This window comes from Parambassis ranga, chromosome 2, assembly GCF_900634625.1.
Source record: "Parambassis ranga chromosome 2, fParRan2.1, whole genome shotgun sequence".
In the NCBI taxonomy this organism is placed as follows: Eukaryota; Metazoa; Chordata; class Actinopteri; family Ambassidae; genus Parambassis; species Parambassis ranga.
The window spans coordinates 33,023,412-33,043,061 of record NC_041023.1 but is presented as its reverse complement, the minus strand read 5'-3'; the positions used below and the strand labels follow the sequence as shown (position 1 = coordinate 33,043,061).

At 44.2% G+C, this 19,650-nt stretch overlaps 1 protein-coding gene across 7 annotated transcripts in view; it reads left to right on the top strand.

Moving 5' to 3' along the window:
• sox5 (SRY-box transcription factor 5) overlaps positions 1–19,650 on the top strand; it is a 76,787-nt gene that overhangs the window by 46,068 nt on the left and 11,069 nt on the right. For 6 of the 7 annotated variants that reach the window (XM_028398969.1, XM_028398984.1, XM_028398976.1 and 3 more), the window contains 3 exons: positions 5,977–6,103; positions 8,827–8,912; positions 15,587–15,751. In XM_028398969.1, coding sequence (XP_028254770.1) covers positions 5,977–6,103; positions 8,827–8,912; positions 15,587–15,751 — 378 coding nt within the window. The remainder of the gene's footprint in view (positions 1–5,976; positions 6,104–8,826; positions 8,913–15,586; positions 15,752–19,650) is intronic. The other variant, XM_028398962.1, reaches the window with a different exon arrangement.

Genomic DNA, 19,650 nt, shown 5'->3' with positions numbered 1-19,650 from the left:
TTGCTTTGTGCGAGTTAAATTCTGAATTGTTCATGTTTTGTCATGTTGACAAAAAAAGAGAAGAAGAGAGAGAGAGAGAGAGCACATGTTTGTTTCTGAGGATTTCTCTGTGCGTTCTCCATGCGTCCATTTCTTCACCCGTGTGTATGTGCGTGTGTGTTTGCCGCAGCTGTGTGTGTTAAGCTATAAACACGTCCGCTCATGATTCACTCCCTCACGACCCCGCCGAGACAAAGCTCTCTTTTCCCATGACTTTGCAACCTTTTCCCAAACAAGCGTCTCTCCATTGAACAGGCCCAACAATAGTTTCTCACAAGCTAGGGGCAGCTGTAGGCAGCCTCGTTAAGAGCGGGACACAATCAACAGGGACTCATCACAGGAGCACAGAAACGCACACGCATATGTCACACACATCAAAGTACGCACAAACACGTACAAACATACAAAATATACGCCTTCGCACACGTATCGCGGGCAGTCACAGAGAGCGCTGCACGCTCGCCTGATGATCAAACACACACTCATCATCAAAGACTTGGTCGAGAAATACACTGCTTAATCATTCATGAAGAGATTGTCCACACAATCCCACAATACAATGGCCTGCCAGAGAGAGGGCACCAGGTTGTGTGTGTGTTGGAGTGTGTGTGTGTTTTGTGTCTGTATGATAAGCCCCTTGTGATTGCATTTCCCCCTAACGAGGCTGAGTTCAGCTGTCCCTTCGTGTGTGTGTGTTTGTGTGTCTGCGTCCTTGGCTTTGTTAGACCCAAACCCCCAAAGGCCTGTGAAGAATGCTTTCAACCGTCCACTTGGAAGAGGTGATGAAATGAAACGAATAATCAAGCTCATGAAAAAGAGAGGAGAGTGACACACATCCTTCATGAAAGGAGGACAAATTATTTATTGTCCTCATGTCCGGTTTCTTATTTTTTCTCACCCTGAAACCTCAATCAAGCTAGCAATATGCGTGTTAGCGCCTAGCTCTATTTAGGCCAACGGCAAATGTGGCAAGTTCATTTACAGAGAGGAGCAGCACAAGCTAATGAGCAACACACACATGCATTCAGAAGTCTGGCTCGCTTTGACTGATGTTTACCTGGAATGATCCATCACTTATGATCCATTAACCACATACACACAGACAGATACACACACACACACACACACACACACACACATTTTAGGGGATCTCCTAATCCTAGTTTAACCTCTTGATTAACTCCAAGACCTGAATCAACCTCTAATCTGAATTTAAATTAACCTTAACCCCAACCAGCCTAATCCTAAATTTAATCTTAAATACAAATGGTGGCTAAAGAATAAATAAAGATCAGAAAAATTGACCCAACTTTCCAAAATTTGGGAATAACCCAGGTTGCTTTCACATAAACATGTGCCAATGCAGACAGCAAACTTCTCTCTCACACACACACACACACCGCTACCCCCTGCTAGGGTCCTTCTTGTTAAGCTTGAAGGGATGAGCACATTTTCTCAAACTTTCCCTCTGGTCTTGTCTCATTCTAATTAAACGACTTGTCTCCGAGGCTCCCCCCGGTGTTGCCGCGGACGACTGTTGCTGCCGTGCAGGGAAGCGCGATGGGGATGAAAGGAGCTCACCTGCCGAGCGGCTCAGGGCTTACCTTGAGAACATGCATTTTCATATAATAGCACCACACACACACACACACACATAAATGCACGATGTATACTGCAACAGAACAGTGCAAGTGTGTCCTGCCTGATGAATCCAAACTCACTCAACCGAAACACACACACTGCGAAGCATGTGTGTGTCTCTGTACAGCTACCTCTCTGTGTTGTCTTTCATCTCATCAAGGATCACTGTCGCTATAAGTCAGCAAAGCAAAGCGAGAAAAAAAATGAGTAAAGCCACCTGATGCTTTGACTGGTTTAAAAAGGGCCAGCTAACAAGCTCTCTATTAAGGCTATCCTACATTGGTAACTTAATCACACACACACACACACAGTAATACCTGATGCAGTCACATAAACACAGCCTGTGTCTGCTTTTCATTCTGTCAGAAGGAGAAAAACAAAAAACCATAAAAAGCTTTTTTCATCCATTTCCACACTGTATAAAACATACATGCTCTTAACACAGCAGCACCTCTGTATTCTTTGCATATGAGCAGCTAACCCAATTGCCTGTGTAATTGTTTAATCACCCCATTACACCGCAGCCGGTGTAATTTGTGTTTTCCTTACACACTGTATGTCCAAAGAAACACACACACACACACACACACACTGCTAAACTGGACCAAAATCAACCAGCCTTTCCCACAGAGACCCACCCTTTCTCACTTGCAGATTCACCTGTGTGTGTGTGTGTGTGTGCATCCTATTTTCCTGCTATTGACACCTGAACCATGGCCCTGCATTCACAGCAGACTGGCCTAATAGGCCCTGTCCATACAACGTTAATGGACTAATATTAAAAGCCAGCTCTCTCTCTCTCTCTCTCCCGCTCTCTCTCTCTCTCTCTCTCCAAATTAATTATTGGTTCTATCGCTCGCACGTCCCCTCTTCAGCAATAGGTCATCCAGGTCTTGCATTAATTGCCGGAGCATATGGTCGCCAACAGATTTTAGCTGTGGGACTCGCACTTTAGCGGGGGCTATTTTTTCGCGCGCTCAGATGCGAGCCATATTGTGCGGCGCTGGCAGCTATTGTTCGGCGCATTAACTTCATAGAGCTAATTACTCCCCAATAATAACTTTACCTTGGAGTTTTTAGCGCGCCGCGTGCCAACCAACCTGTTTCGCACCCCATATGTTAATTAGCGGCCACATCTTCATAATGCCGCAGCGGCGCTTTAAGTTCAAGCTGTGCCGCCTGGCGCGTAGTGAACGCAGCCTCCACTCGCTGCCAATTATCCAACTCTTGCTCCCCTCTCCGTCTCCCTTCCTTCTCCCGTTGCTCGTTCGTTCTGTTCTCTTTATCTTAGCTGTTTATTTCCAGAGAAGTTTCGCCAGGGTGAATTGTCAACTCTCTGCGTCCTCTTGGCCCTCATGAAAAGTTCTCAAGAAAAACTTTCTTTATATATACGTCTTTGTGTTTTTGCTTTCACTGATTAGAGGAGCTTTTCAGATGTTATGCTGCAGGTTTCTTTCTCTTTTTTTTTTTTTTGGAGGAGGGGTTTGCAGATAAAAAGCAGAGCCTCTTATTCTCCATGTCAGCAGCCCACAGTACAGTAGCAGCAGTGTGATGTTGTGTCTGTGTGTGTGTTGTGGGTTTTTCATGTTCGCTTTGGGCCTGATGTGAAAGAGAAGCTGAGGAGTGCATTACTCCCCAAAGCGCCTGCTGTTTCAGATGTGCCTTTTCTTCCTTTCTTTTGTGGGATCTGGAGATTGTCTGATAGATCCGGCCTCACTTTCCTCCTTCTCTCATCCTCACTTTGTCTTGCTGGCTTTTCTTTTTCTTTTGTCGGCTCACTCTTCGTCTGTGATTCTCTCTCTATTCTCTTTTCTTCTTGGTTTGCAATATGATCACAAGGCACACACACACACAGTTGGTAATTCACTTTGGGACTATTGCATTATTGTATATTCAATATTAGGAGAAATATTAGATTAAGTCATTTTGTAGATGTAAAGGAATGTAAACCCCTCTACACACACACAGTACAGACACTTTTGTGGAGTCCCTTGTTTCTCTACTCAACTTGCTGTGACCCGTGTGTTTGTGTGTGTGTGTGTGTGCGCACGCGCGCGCGCCAGGGAGTATGTTAGGCTACTAGTGCCACTCATCAGCTCAGCAGCTGTTCCACACATATCTAGCTAACAGCAACATATGGGAGGGAATGATTGTCCATAAACCATCCCCTGTCTCAGTCTTTCTGTCTCTGTATTTTAGTCCCTTTGTTCATTTCTGACGCCTGATCTTTTTATCCCATTGTGGAGACTTGTGCGTGTTGTGCAACAGTTCTGTGGGCTGATTAATGTGTGCCCAGGCTTTTTTTGTTTGTTAGGAGATAGAATAAGAGAAGAAAGATGGAGAGGAGAAGACACGGATGCTGTGAAGAGTTTTCGATATTTTCATTTGCAAAGAAAGGCTGAAATCCACACACATATACACACACACACATATGTCATACTGTATACAGTATATGCCAGCATGCATAAAATGTATTGCAGCGACCACAAACTTCTCCTTTCCTCCCATCCCTCCTACACTTCCCTCCCTCCAGTATATTACCGTACTGCTAGCCAGCTCTAGTCCAGCATATGTCCAATTAGGCCTGAAAGGCACAGCAGAACTGTTCTGCCTGTGATTCGTCCCCGCGGGGGTCCTGTCCGAGCATCGCGCTGGAACGCCTTCCTCCCCCTTCTGATCGCAACGGTTTATGGTTAACCAAAATGGTGGAGTAATTATTGTTTTTGGTGTAAGGAGAGAGGGACAGAGGGGAGGGGGGGGCAGGAGACGCTTGAAGAGAGCGCTATTCCCCTGCGCTGTGATAGTTTGATTACAGTGCTGCTGGCTGCCGCATGCCGACACACATGAGCAGGAGGAGGAGAGGGAGGAGGAGGAGGAGACAAGCACACACACACACACACATAGGTTTTTACAGTCACTATAAATGGTCTGTCAGTACTGACAGCAACCCCCGCGCTCTCTCTCTCTTCTCTATTTACTTGTCTCAAGCGCTAACCACTACAAGTGTCCACATCGCTGAGATATTACCTGATTGTGCTGTGGCACCTCCACCACCATCTTTATGATTGTACAGCCATTTCCAGCCATTTCCATCATTCCAGATCAATTTTCCACATCAGACAGCTTTTACCTGCCCATTATCCTATTCAGCCATTACCTCTCTGGCCGCCCTGCAAAATAAGAGTGACAGAACAAGAAGATAAGGGAGAGGGATGAGCTGCAAAGATGGAACAAAGTGTAACCACGTAGGTCAAAGGTCAAAAGACCCTATCAGGGATGTGCTTTAAAGGGACAGTCCAACAATTTGTTTGCATTAAATTTCATCTGATTTAGATATAAGGAAGCACCAAAAGTATGTGTTAGATAAGTGATTACATTGCAGGACTTGCCTTTTCTACTTCTCATTTTATTTCAGTGTAGTGTAGGCAGCATTGTTGTATTGTTGCCATCCAAAAGGATTCAAAAAGAAAACTGGTGGGCAATTGAAAAATGATGAAGACACCGAAATGTTCCTTAAAAGCTAATAAGTCATCGGGACTCTATTGATAGATGTGCAGTTTTGTCACCAAATTGACACATTTGGAAAAATCATTTTAAATGCATTGAGTTTGGTTGGACGTCCTTTGCCATCACCTCACTCATTTCCCTTCCTTCTTTTACCTCCTTCCTCTCTTCCTCTCCTATCTATGTTCCCTCTCAAACTGTCAGTCAGTCCATCACACACAAGTCTTTGTGCGTTGTTTTTGGCAGAACGCTGTTTAGTGCAACCATCTGTCTCCTACTTCTCTCTCTCTCTCTCTCTCTCTCTCTCATTCCCTCTCCTGTCGTCCCTGCCAAAGTCACCCATTGGAGGAGCTTTTTTTTTTTCTTGCGTCTCCTTTTTAAAATCCTGGAAACCTTATGAAGTCGTATGGCTCTCTGCCGGCGGGCGCGCACAGAGGGCCGCGTCTGTGTGGTAGTGTGTGTGTGTTTCGGGTTGTTGGGAGGTTGGATGCAGGGAGAGAACATTATCTTCCAAATAAAAGGAAGAGGCCAGCTGTTGTTAGAGTTTACTGAACTGTCTTCATGACTAGCTTTCTGTGGTTATGATGACAGGATGCTGTTTGTGTGCGGCTTCATTAGTGATGATGTCATAAGTGTGTGCCATATGTATTACATGGATACATGTGCATGAGCCTCAATGCATATGTCAGATGTAATATTGTTGGAAGAGACAGGTGCCATGTGTGCTGATGTTTATATCTTTCTTTTTCCTCCCCCTTTCTTCCCCCTCATCCTACCCCCCTCCTTCATCAGCAGGTCCAGGGTCAACTCCCTCCACTGATGATCCCAGTATTTCCTCCAGACCAGCGGACTCTGGCGGCGGCTGCAGCCCAGCAGGGCTTTCTGATGCCCCCTGGTTTTAACTACAAGCCTGGCTGCAGTGAGTAACATCCGCACACACACATACATTCATAAATAGGTGCAACTTTCAGAATAAAAGTAGCTTTTATGTGTGATGTTTCACATCTTTTTCGCCAAGCTAGGTAGAGTCAGGCCATTTTCCCACACAAGGAGTCTGGTTGTTTCCCAAAAGACGAGCTTGCCCCTACAACAACATCTCCCTCTTAATAGAAAAACCAGTCCAAATACACCCTTCCTGTTTACACTCTTAATCTCTCTCGCTTTATCTCTATCTCTCTCGCGCACTGAGTCCTTTTGGCTCCTTCCTTTTGTCTTGTCTATTTTTTGATGTATAAAAGCAACAAAACGAAGGCGTCCTGCAGGACATGTTTTTTTTTTCTTTCTTTTTTTTTGGCTATCACGCTCCGGCTGTGTAGCAATGTGTTGTTTACCATGATAGAGAGAGAGAGAGAGAGGTTGGTGCTTGCCAGGGGATGCTGGGAATAAATGCACCGTGGGGGGGTTAGCAGAAGGGGGGGGGGTGGTAATGTGACCTGCCCCAGGTTCTCCTCACATTAACACGGGACGCAGCCAGAACACGTTTCCAACACAGCCCACACACACTAACACACACACACACAGCGTTCAGCCAGGGATTGATTTATCGCTAAAATACAAAAAGATACAAATATGTAACGTGCACAAAAACACAAGCTTGTGCACAATCAACTCCCCCACCCAACTCCTCCATCCCCACCCTCTAGTCTACTCCACCCCACTAAGAGTTTCACAGCTTCCCAAACAAGTCCATTCCATTTTAATTAGTGCCATCTTCACCCACGCCCACTGCCCACGTAAATACCCTGTCAAGTAGTGGGCTTGTCTTTTCACTGCCTCAGCCAACTCCAACCGGACTGGCACACTGCGGCAGGCCAAGCCGCCCCTGAGAAAACTCTTTGGCAACTTTCAAAGTTGTTGTGAGTTGACGTAGTTCAGTGCTGTGGCGGCTCTAAATAGGACATGTGTAGCATTGTGCTCCGACATATTCTCACAACTCGCCGCAGTATTGAAGATATGAATAGACTTTAATCTGTAGACTTCTGTGCACTTTGTCTTCTTCAAACACAACATTTTGTCGGATATATAGATTTTGAAGCATATCATTGACCTGCATTTTTAAGGTATTACATGTAAATAATTATCTGGAAAAATGGATTTTGAAGCTTATTTGCAGAAAGACTGATGCTCTTGCATTGTGTCTTTATTAGCAATGAGGCGATATGAATTAAGAGGATTTTTTAATCCAATCTGGTGACTCACAGATGCCCAAAAATTGCCCATACCCTTCAAACCCTGCAGTTATAATGCAGGTTTTCTTGTAAAAACTAAAATAAATAGACTTGTTGCTGTTTAAAATTGACTGATTGGCCCTTTAAGAATTAAGAATAAGCATAATATTGTGCACAAAGTGTCACTGATGGCCCCTTTGTATCTTCCTCGATCCATCTCTCCGTTTGTCAGTGAGAAATCTCAGCCTGGTCCGTCTATGTTCACTGTCCCCAAGCCAAAAGCAACATGTTTGCTTTTCTCTGTCCCTCTCCCTTTTGTTACAGCGACCCTCAGGAGGAGCATAAATATCCACTGGGCTCATGTTTGTCTAGGGAGCAAGGAAAAAAAGACCAATCTCCTAGAATACACAGTCCTGAAATAATTCTTTAATCCCTCCTGCCCTCCCTCCCCACTGGAGAAAAGAATGTCTCAGCTTTTCTTTCAGTTTTTTTTTTTTTTTTAAGAGCCAAATTATATGGGAAAATATGTTGGAAGGAAAGTCTGGCTTATGCCAAGCTAGGACACATGCAGACACACAAATTTACATGGACACATACACACCACAGAGTAGCTCTGATACAGCCAAGAGGCTGACCGCTGTGCTGGAGGTTCAGGTCAGAAATGCAAGGTCAAGCCTGGAGAACATTCTCAAATTTTCCTCCATTAAGAAAGAACTTTCCTGGATTAAAAACTAAAGCCCGACCTCTGCCTGGACTTTAGTTAGTTTGGGCATAAACATCAGACCTGTGCAGCAACGTTTATACAATAGGATCATAATTAAACACAGTGTTGTCCCCTCCTCCTTCCTCTCATCTCTGACCTTTCCGTCCCTCCTTTTCTCTCTGAGTAATTACTGCACAGCCTATCTGCACCTACTAACTACTACTCGTCCTTGCTTTCTCCACCTCTCTGTCATCTCCTCCATCCTTTTTGTGTCCATCTCCTGATTTATTATTCCTGACAGAGGGGGCAAAGAGAGAAAAAGAGAGAAAAAGAGAGGGATGGAAAGATGACAACTAAAAGCAAGTAGGGAGAAAAAAAGTGAGAGATAAGCGCTAGAGAGCTGACAGTTAGATGGGGGAGAGCAGCAATCGGCAGCGGTGGCTCTTAATTACGGCGCGGGGGCCAGCTTTATCAGAATCCCTTCACCTCGCTGCTCTTTGTCAGGGGGTATTAGGGAGGAGGACACACAATCAGGCTTTTCATTAGGGCCCTACCGGCAGTGCGCACAAAGGACGGCTTTAACAGCTGCAGAAAGGGACTCAGGTGGCGGGAGAGGAGGGGGGAGGCAAGAGGGAGCGAGGGGTGAAGGTGGGATAAGAGGGAGGAGGAAAACAAGAGGATGAGGGCAAAGGAAGGGGGAGACAGAGAGAGATGGAGGATGAGGGCATAGAGTGTCAATGCTAAAAAACACGTACGATCTGGTTTCCTCAGGTGACCCCTACCCTCTCCAGCTCATCCCCACAACAATGGCTGCTGCTGCTGCTGCCACACCAGGCCTTGGACCCCTACAGCTCCAGGTAAGACAAACTACAGCAACTACACGTGCCCTCACATATGCCTTCTCACTTTGGTGGTGTCAACCCCGCCCCTCCACAACTCTGAGCTGTACAGCACCACAAACACAGCCACAGGGAGGGATGCACAGCTGTCACTTTCAGCCAACGTGTGGACACTGAAGTGATCTCACAAAAACATGATCTTCCTGATCAGAGCTCACAGAGAGTCACACAGAGCTGACAAATGAAAGAATAGCCTCTGGCTTTGTCCTGCAATAAGAAGTAAATGGGGTTGATGCTGCGCTGTAGTGCTGCTGACATATTCAGATTGACTGTCAGAAGTCATCTGTGGGTGACAGAGGAGACATTTCAAACTCTGAAAACAGCAACTTTTGCATTACCACCATTTAAAGCCAAAAAATATTTTACTTTTTGCACATTTTATCCACATCGTGGGTCTTCTAACTGTACTACTATGTACTGTACACCGACCTCATACAGCCCCACCTCAAAGGAACCAAACTACCCCTTAAAGAACCAGGCCATGTTTATGTCCACTGTTACATTTGATAAAGCGGTCTGCTGTGTGCACGCTCCTGCAGAGTCGTAAATCCAACAGTGAAAAAGTAAGAAAGCAGAGAGAGGAACAACATGAAAATATGAGTCAACATCTGTTATCCCACTTATAAGGAGGATGATGGTCCTTTTTCAATCTGAATAAAGTGGCCTGAACACTCTGAACACCCCCAAACACAAGAAAAACCACACACATGTAAAACACACATACACTGAGATCCACGTGGGCTTTGGGGGCCCTCTCGCCTGTGCGGGTGTCCTCTCAGTTGCCTGTCTGAAACACATTAAGCTGCAGTGTTGGGCTCGGTCTGGCTTCAGGCTGCGCTCCTTGACGTGCATTATCATAAAATACAACTCGCACACAGATGTGTATATTTGGGAGAAACAGCTGCACTGATACACATGTTTTCATGTATGTAATCATGTTTTTTTCACACACTAATGGGAAAATGTGGGTTAAAGGTCAGGCAGGGTGTGTGTAATACATTTGCACCTGTCAGCCAAACGTGCTGCCCCATATGCTACACACTACAGGGAGAATGGGATAGCTGTGTAATTCTATCATGGAGAACGGACCCCGCTGTCCTCACTGATTTCATTATTACTCCTACATGTGTGTATGTGTGTGTTTAGCCCGAGAATAATGTCCTCTGTCTGTTATCACCGCTCCAATCTAACAGTCCATATGTTCCACTTTGCTCAGACTCACTCAAAATCTCCAGTTGAACAGCTTTGTCCACCTTGCAATTGGATTTTTTTTTTTTTTTATCATCAGGGAGGGGCGAAAGAAGTGCAAAAAAAATCTCACTGGCAGATTTCTTTCTTACAATCCTCCCAGACAAACACATCCACACACACACAGCTGAGATTAAGGCTTTGTCAGAAAAGAAACGGATTTGCCCGGGCTAACACAAGTACAGATGTCTCAATGTGGATGGATTTCCTTTGGGATCGCCTCTGTGCCCTCATTTGATAAGGAGGTGTTTCTGTTGTGGTGAACGAGACACGACAGTTAGCTCGGGCCTCAGGTCGCCACGGCAACACAGTGGTTTGGCAGAGAGGACGCAAGTGAACCCACTTACACACAAACACACACAAATTGAGACAAAAAATGAAAGGTAACCCCAGCTGTATTCAGGAGAATATGGAAACTCAAGGTGATATTTTAATACATGGACACTAAAACCACACACAAACACAATGTTTTTCCTCATTTTACACACATGCAAGCCCATGCACTTCTTTTTATACACTGACGGCATTGTAGCAAAAGTTTGACAGTTTCAAAAACTCCTGAACACATTGATATTTGCAGCTCAAAGAAAAAAAAAGAAGAAAAATATAGAAAAATAGAAAAATATAATATATTAAACTACGCTTTTCAGTGGTATACAACAATCATGCACAGGTCACACTGGCCTTTTTTATCTCAGGCAATGACAAGGGGGAATTTAATCCGTCTGAGGTCATGACCTTTGCTGCCTCAGGACTTTCAACAGGCTTCAATAGTCAGAGTCAGCTGAGGAAACTGTTATACACAATCACACACACTAGTACACACACTCATGTTCTAGTTTTTGTTTGGCAGTATTCTTTTAAACAAATGATTAATTAAAAAAAAGAGAAAAACAAAAGATCTCTGGGCATTTGCAGTTTAATACTTCACATATATAGGAATTTTCAAACTGAAGTGCCTGAACCTGGAAAATGCTAACTTTCTGTCTCCAGTCCTATGTACAACAACTAGCATCCCTTGTTAGCATATTACTGTGTCTTTAAAAGTAGTAGTATACCCTCAATTTGTGACATTTTATAGCATTAAAATCACCCAGGTCTTATCAAAAAAGATCTAGAGAAGCTGCCATAATTGTAGCTTAAAGTTATATATAAATAACGTAACTTGTAGATTCCTTTAAGATCTACAAATAAAAGGCTAAATCATTTTATGATCTGATAAAACATAGAGTCCTCAGTCAGTTTGAAATAGTCCTCTTTGTGACCCGCATGAAGCATGAAATCAGGTTTAAAATAATGGTGTTTTCCCTGATCACACAGCATAAAAAGTATATACATGGTAGGAAGGAAGGCTGAGAGAAAACCTTTCAAAATCCCGGCTTTGAGTTAAGTGCAGTTCTTAGAAAATAAAACTGTATTAATCTCAATGATTTAAAGCTATTTCTATGTTTGAAACCTCCTCAATAGAAATCAACAGTGTAGCTCTTATAGTCAATGGGAGCTTAACACAGAATCCTCTACAGAAGGTCTTCAAAGCAATGGAGGCTTTGGCGTGTACATGGTTGGCATTTAGCATCTTAATCTTTGGGATGAGTGTGACATTGTGCATTAGAGCATGTTAATCTGGCTCCCTATTGACCCTTGATATCATTGATATCATCCACATCACACAAATGGACTGAGGAGAACAGGCATAGAGCTGAAAAAAGAAAAGCAAAATCCACTTCCATCCAGGCAAGATTGAGAGAAAGAGAGAGAGAGAGACAGAGAGAGAGAGATTGGCAATAATGATGAAAAGGCAAAAGCATCAGGATGAGGAAAAAGAGAGAAAGAGATGGAGGTAAGCAGAGGAGAAAAGTGTGGTTGTGTGTGAGAAAGAAAATGTGTGTGCATGGCGTGGTATAAAGAGGGTCAATGGCGTGGGTCAGGCATCATATGGAGAGGCAGATGTTGGAACATATTGTCCTGGATTACCACACTGTACACCGGAGACATAGATGGACGAACAACGGGCAGACAGAGGGAGGAGGCAGCGGGGAGAAAGAGAGGGAAAAATCAATGGAGCAACTCTACAAAACCTTATCTGGAACCAGAAAAGATAGCAGCAAAGCAGTTTTCTCAGATGCAACTATTTGCTCGGTATCTCCTCCTCATCTCTCTAAATTTTAGTAATGGCAACACAGGATCAATTTAAAATCAATAGGCAGTAAATATAGGTGACCAAAGTGTAAATTTTACATCTTCTCATTATGAGTTAAGGACGATTTTTAATCATTCCTGTGTTTCCAAATTCTAATTAAATTCCAAAATAAAAGTTTTTTGCTTTTAAACAAAGATATGAAAAGAAAGAGAAAAAAATGCTGAAATACTTGAGATCTTTGGTGTCAAAGAAATAACTGTTGTTTATTACTTTTTGTTTGTTTTGCTCTATGAATGGAAAAGTCATTGTACTCTTAATTTACACCCTCTGTGCAGGTTTTAAATGAGAACACAGGCTAGAAAGCAAATAAAAAAGAGCTTGATGAAGACAGATTCTTGTTATTTTTTGTCTTTAAGTACCAAAACATGGTCAGACAGGCAGATAAGAGAAGAATCCATTAAGATCCATACAATGGCCCTTGTGTACGTGTCAACAATGGAGCTCAGACTGCTCTGAAGCGCCGACAACAAAGATCAAGCAAGCCCATAATCTGACTAAAGCTGCAGATTATTGACCAAGATTCACACGTACACACTCAGATCCCCACTGACTCAGATGACAGGAAAAACAACAGAACTCAGCTTGTTGTGTGTCAGTGAGTGTGCACGCACACACACACACAATATCAATAGGAATACCAAGCAATCAGCCCATATCCACATTTAGAGAACACAAATAGTCTCACCTTTTCACCTCTTGTCAATAGGGCTTAGACCCACATGCACACATGCAAGTGTGCACAAACCGGTGTCATGTGACAATCGCACACTGACCACCGCTCATCCACACATGCAGACAGTCTCACATTAGGGGACACACACAGCTCAGCAGTATGCCTGGCTAGTGAGTGACATTTCAAATTCCTTAGTCTCATCCCACAACTACGATTGCATGCCCCCCCCCCCCCCCTGTCCACTCACTGTGTTTGTGTGTGTGTCTGTGTGTGTTCGCTCCTCCAGTCACCCCAGGGGGCTTTGCGCTGTCACTTCCTGTTTGTTGACATGCATGTCGTTGTGGCGATGCTCTGGGCGCGCTCCACAGTGCCTCTGCCCTCTGTAGTGTGTGTGTGTGTGTGTGTGTGTGTGTGTGTGTGTGTGTGTCCTGCCATATTCGGACCAGTGGTTCAAAGGCCTCTTTATTTGTGGAGTGAATTGAGTTCCATTACAAGGCCAGCTCCTGTCACTCAAAGCCTGCTCAATGGGCCGGCGAGCAATAACACACACACACACACAGAGGCGTGCATGCACACACACACACACACACACAGATGCGTGCATGCAAACATACACACACACACACCGCCTGTGGTCCACTTGCTGGGGGAGAGGTTTGACTAGTGGGAGGGTGGGGTGTTCATGCTTGGATGCACCTCCTCTACCAATCCCCCCTCCACCACCACCACCCCTCCTGTCCAGGAGCTACAGTACAGCTAATTGAAGAGAAATGAGCGAGCTGATCTGATCTCAGCGAGCTGGTTCTCTGTTTACGAATACAACTCAATTATCAGCAACAGATGCTGACACTCTGAGCCCAGCTTTAAACAAAACATGGAACTTTTACTGGCAAAAGAAACACACACATGTGTAAAAATAGAGTTAAATGATTTTTCCCTTCATAACCTCAGTTTAACAATTCAGCCCTTCTGAAAGCAAGCAAAGATAAAGTTACTCAACGTCTCAAGATACAATGTGGAATGACAAGTATCTGGTTTTAGAATGAAATAAAAACTTGAGAATTCAATAAAAGAACACACTATAATAGAAACACTTCTTCAGGGCAGAGTGAATATTATTGTCAGCACATGTGAGTGACAGTCAGGCAGAGATTATTTCACATTCAAATATGAGATTCTTCCAACAAAAAAAAAAGTCTTTGTGTGTGCTGCCAGTTTGAACGCTTCTTCCCTTGTTTGTACAAAAAGACATAAATGTCTTTATTTGAGATAGCAGGAGCTAATGTGGCTGTCAAGAGAGATAGAGGGAGGTATAAACAGACAGGGAGAGAGAGAGAGAAATAGCAGTGACAGCATCTCTTCCTTGTCCATTTGCATAAACCAGCCTTTGTTTGACGCCGGTGGCCGGCAGCCAAGCACCAACAGAAGGACGGAAGTTAAACTCAAAAAAAAAAAAGAAAAAAAGGATGGGTCTTCTTCCAGAAAAATATTCCACCAGAAATAAATAATAACAATTATAAGTATTCAAAAACACACACACATCAGTTAATTCTTCGCAAAAACAACCGTTCTGCTTCTCTTCAGAGGAGGGGATGACAATTCTGAGAAACACAAAACAGCATCTTGGAGATTTGTATTAGCCCACATGAAAGTAATTGAGCTTTGCAGGATGATTTCGTTTATGAATATTGAATCTCCTTCCAAGTTGTGAATATTATGCTGTGTCTGTTCCCGTGGAAATACTAGCCAGAGACTGTTTTGTGTGATACAATGGTATTGCATAAATATCCCAGAGTATGTTCACACCATAGCTGCTCACACCATAATGCTTTTATTTAATTGGAAATTAATTAAATACATAAATAAGAGTAGGGAAAACAGTTGTTTTGTTTCCGCTCAGCAGTTATTGAACCAATTTATCTTTGTTTTGTTTTATGGCCCTCGTGTGCGCTTTTGTTTCTTGTACTGAAAACATCACAGGGACACAAGACACTTCTGGCATGTCCCATCTGGCATTCACAAATCTCTCTCTCTCTCTCTCTTTTTCCTCCTCCATCATCACTTTTTTTCACCTTGAGCAAGAGCCGGGCTCTCCGGCGTGACCTCGATAGCCGGAATGTTTGCCTTTTCTCCCACGATGCACCTGGAGGGGACATGGCCATCTCTGGGCTTGTCAGAGAGGCTGTTAGCGCTTCTCCCATGGGGTGAGGAGGAGGTGGGGAGGAGGCAGTTGACAGTGAAGATGTCCCTCTCTATCTCTCTCTGTCACATAAACAGAGGCCAGGCCACTAATGGCTTCTTCTTCCAGAGCATTTTAGCAGACTTCTCCTTTTTTTGTGTGCGCTCTCGAGTATTCATTTATTCATGTCATCCCTTTCTTCTCCTTTTTTTCCTCCTCCTTCTCCTCTGTCTCTTACCCTCTGCCATTCTTCTTGTTCCTGCCTCCCCCTCCTCCTAACCCACCACCCGACCTAACTCTTGTCCTCTCTACCTGTCTCCCTGACCTTGCAGCAGTTGTACGCTGCTCAGCTGGCCGCCATGCAGGTTTCCCCTGGAGCCAAGCAGCACGGCGGCAGCCTTCCACCTCAAGCCAACCTGGGCACGCACTCGCCACCCAGCAACACACACTCACAAAGCGACAAGGGACGCAGCTCCCCGCCACCAAACAAGACCAAGGTAAAGGCAACCTGTGTGTGTGCATGTGTACCTGGCTAACAAGGCTGCCATAAACATTAACCCATTTACACACAGGAGTGTACAAAAAATTGTTATTTATCCTTCTAAACACTCATTTTTGGGTACAAAGCCTTAAGTGCAGCCTGATTTCTGTAACTGTGTCCTGCGTTCTGTGTGAATGTCTACAAGTTTGTGTTTTACTGCAGTGCATGAGCTGAAAATGTGTCCTCAAGCTTTTATTGCTTCACAAGTGTCCCGAGCAGCAACCAGCTCCTCATACTGATGCGCACACAACTCACTCCCAGACCAACCTTGCAGCCACCTCTTCAAACTTTATCACAACACTCCAGCAGTAAATTTTTTCAGGATGTGTTTTGTGGTTTTCTCGGCTGGCTGCCCAATAGGGGCGAGGAGAAGCCTTGTGTCCATCCAAGTGGAATTCTATGAATATCTGCTTGGCTATGGGGAAAACATACACACCCACATACGGTGTAACCCCATGCCTACTGGTATCCTCTGGCCACCCTATGACCTCAACACACACAAAAACACAAAAACACACACACACATAGAAACACTAATAACAAGTCCCACAGAGTTTAAAAATAATAATCCAGATTGTGCTCAACTTTTCAAAGTTTCCAAACTTTCCTCTTCATCACTCTTTGTCTCTCACTTTGTTCCTTCGGTACACACACACACACACTGTTTGGACTAGCTCCTGGTGCAGGCTTGTGGTTGACCCTTGCTTCCTTGTCCAGCAGCTCCATCACACACACACGCGCCCTGACTGTCACACACATCTTATTATCATATATATGGAGTGCCATGGCCTGTGGAGGAGCAAAAGTGGGGAGTCATAATGGCCTCCCCAGTCCAGCGGGAGTGACCGACTGGGGAGTGGACCAACATGGACCACCTGTGGAGCCAAAATGGCCGATTGACCACAGAGGTGTAGATAAACATTAGACAAATCCTCGGCTTTCTTCTTCTTTTTTCAATCAGGCTTCCTCACTCATTCCTCCTACACTCTCTCTGGTCGAGTGACATGTATATTTCAGAGGTGTGCTCCCCCTGTGGGCTCTGTCTCAGGTCTCTAGTCATTTAGAGGTCCACTGCCTGCCTCTGCTCACAGCTGTTTGGACTCAGGCACACACCGCTTAAGTGCTTTACCCTCGGGTGAGACATGGACACACACACTTTCAAAAATGCACACATACACACACACACACAGGTATAGTACAAGACACCAACTAGAAACCACACACACACACACACACACACACACACTGAAATCACTGCAACCTTCATTCTTATATGCAAGAGTGAGTCTGCAGATGTAGGCAGGCATGCATACAGACCCATACAATAGTGTGTTTTTTAAATTGTGCACCATATGTAGCCTGTCTGCTGACATGCATCACACACACAGGCCAAAAGTAGCGTATTTGACATTTTACAGATCATGACTAGGGATGCACGATACTGGATCTTAGCCAATATTCTTCAACACTAATATTGATATAGACACATTAACATCTTTCTCTCACAGACATACTTGTCCCTGTTACACTCTCACTGACATACTGACGTTTTGACACGTCCACTGAGAACACAGTCAGTGTCAATATGTCGGCAGATATCTTGCCGATATTTCATTTAAAGGCCAGTATTTGTTGATAGTATTTCTAATTAGGACCCATACAAATCAACACTACAGGTATTTAACAATAGCTTTATTGCTTGGATCAGAAGACTGATACCACAAATCTGTGCACTTTAAAAAAATGTATCAATGTGTGTTTTAAAGTACATCTAAAACTTGACAGCCTATGTCAATCCAGAAGCTACAGCACATTAAATCATTCAATCTGACAGACAGTGTGGAAGCTCGAATTAAAAATAAATAAAACAAAAACAAAAAAAAAAACATCACGTTCTGTTCAAATACAAAACTCCTCATACTCGAGGAGTTGGTTTGAATCTGTGCCACACAAGTAACGGTGTCATATCTGCCTACTCTGTGTCGTCTGCTGTCTAACAGAATTTGATATGACAATATAATTCATTTCAAACAGTCACTGGCTCGAAGGAGAGGAGGGGGAGAGGAGAAAGTTGCATTTCAAGGGTCTTGGTCTGGCCATAGTGTGCACACACACACACACCTACAAACAAACACACATGCACACACAGGAGACCTGACTGGGATAAACGGCAGAGACACACACACACTTGTCCTGTTAATTGAACCATCAGCTCCCCTGATAAGATGCAGAACCCTGATGTCGCTTTCACATGTCGGCATCCACAGAAGTGAAATACAGCCCACACACACACACACTCAGACGCATTATCTCTCCCCTTCTGCTTCCTCTCTCTCTCTCTATCTCTCTCTCTCTCACTGTCCCTCTGGCTCTCGCTGTCACTCTGCATGTTTTCAGTCTCAAAGCTGGAGACTGTTTCATCAGCCAAGAGAGACACAAAAGCAATTGTATTAATTCAAGATTCCAAGCCTTTCAGAGGCTTTAGAGGCCTCACACGCACGCAGACACACACGTCATGAGATTTAGAGCTTGTTGAACAATGTCTCGCAATGACACACATACACACACACATAAACAAGTCGGTCCAAGCCTCTCAGCATCACTGTCTAAACTAATTCCTCCACACTGGCATAATGCAGGTTGGCCACCTTCCCACCGCAGGATTTGGCTTGGCGTGAAGAGGAAACTCCCCCATCCACTGTACAAGAGGCGGAGGCATTATCTATTTGTAATAAATATTCAAACCCGTTCCCAGCCAAAGCCCACCATAATATGGGTCAGGATTGAGAAGATCCCGCTCAGTTTTCTCCTTTCTCTCCTCTTCTTCTCCGGCCCATTGTCTCACTGAAGGCATCTTTGGGGGTCCTCCGTCTATTTAGAAAGACCCCCTCTAATGAAGGACAATCCGGTTAGGCCTCATCGCACACAAACTGCCGATCACACACATTCTCAAACACACACACACACACACACACATGGGCACGTACACATGTAGGGGCTTAATTGGAAGGGCTTAATTGAGTTGTGAGGGGCTCATAAGGCTTAGTACGACTCAAGGAGTGGGAATCAGGGAAAGTCGTCCTTAATGAGTGAATATACCACACACACACACACAATACTTTCTCCCTTTTTTGGATCCCACTGTATGCTGGTTTCTACTCCGCTTAAGCAGCAATTAGACTAATGACCAGAATATAAAGACAAATAATGTCTCTATCCTGTTCTGTTGTGAGGTGTAAATTTGGCTACACCTTTTATTTAATACACACTCAATACAAAATAAGCTGTGCTACTATTGTCTAAGCTTCATGTTGTGTCTGACTTTTAATTGTGGAGTTTTAATTACACAGAGTGGCCTGTGTACATCTGGCCCCTCTGTGATCTAATTCCTCCCTTCCTGCCATGTGACCCTCTAAGGTTCCCCGTCTGATTGGATTAGGTCATCGGCAGGGGTGATGTTGCCATGGCGCTTAACGTGATAACGGCCCCTGGCATCATGTGGTGGTCCACATGCCCATTTACTTAACTGCTGACTGATTGTAATACAGTGATATAAAGGGAATCATTGAATTTAATTACCTAAAAAACACAGCTGTATTGATCACTTGGATGTGTGGCTCTCTCCACACACTTCCTCATTCAGGACCCCTGTTTCTAATAGAGCACATTATAGTGACAGACAGTCCTCTGTTCTGCTGTCTGTTTGATACACTGAGATGCGGCAATGTCTTTAGACTCTCACAGCTCTAAAGACAGTGTGAGGGAGGTGTTATTCTTTGTCACAGACAGAGGGAGGCCTCCACTGTAGTTTGGATTTCAAGGTGTTTGGTTGCTGCTCTTGTCACTGTCAAGAGG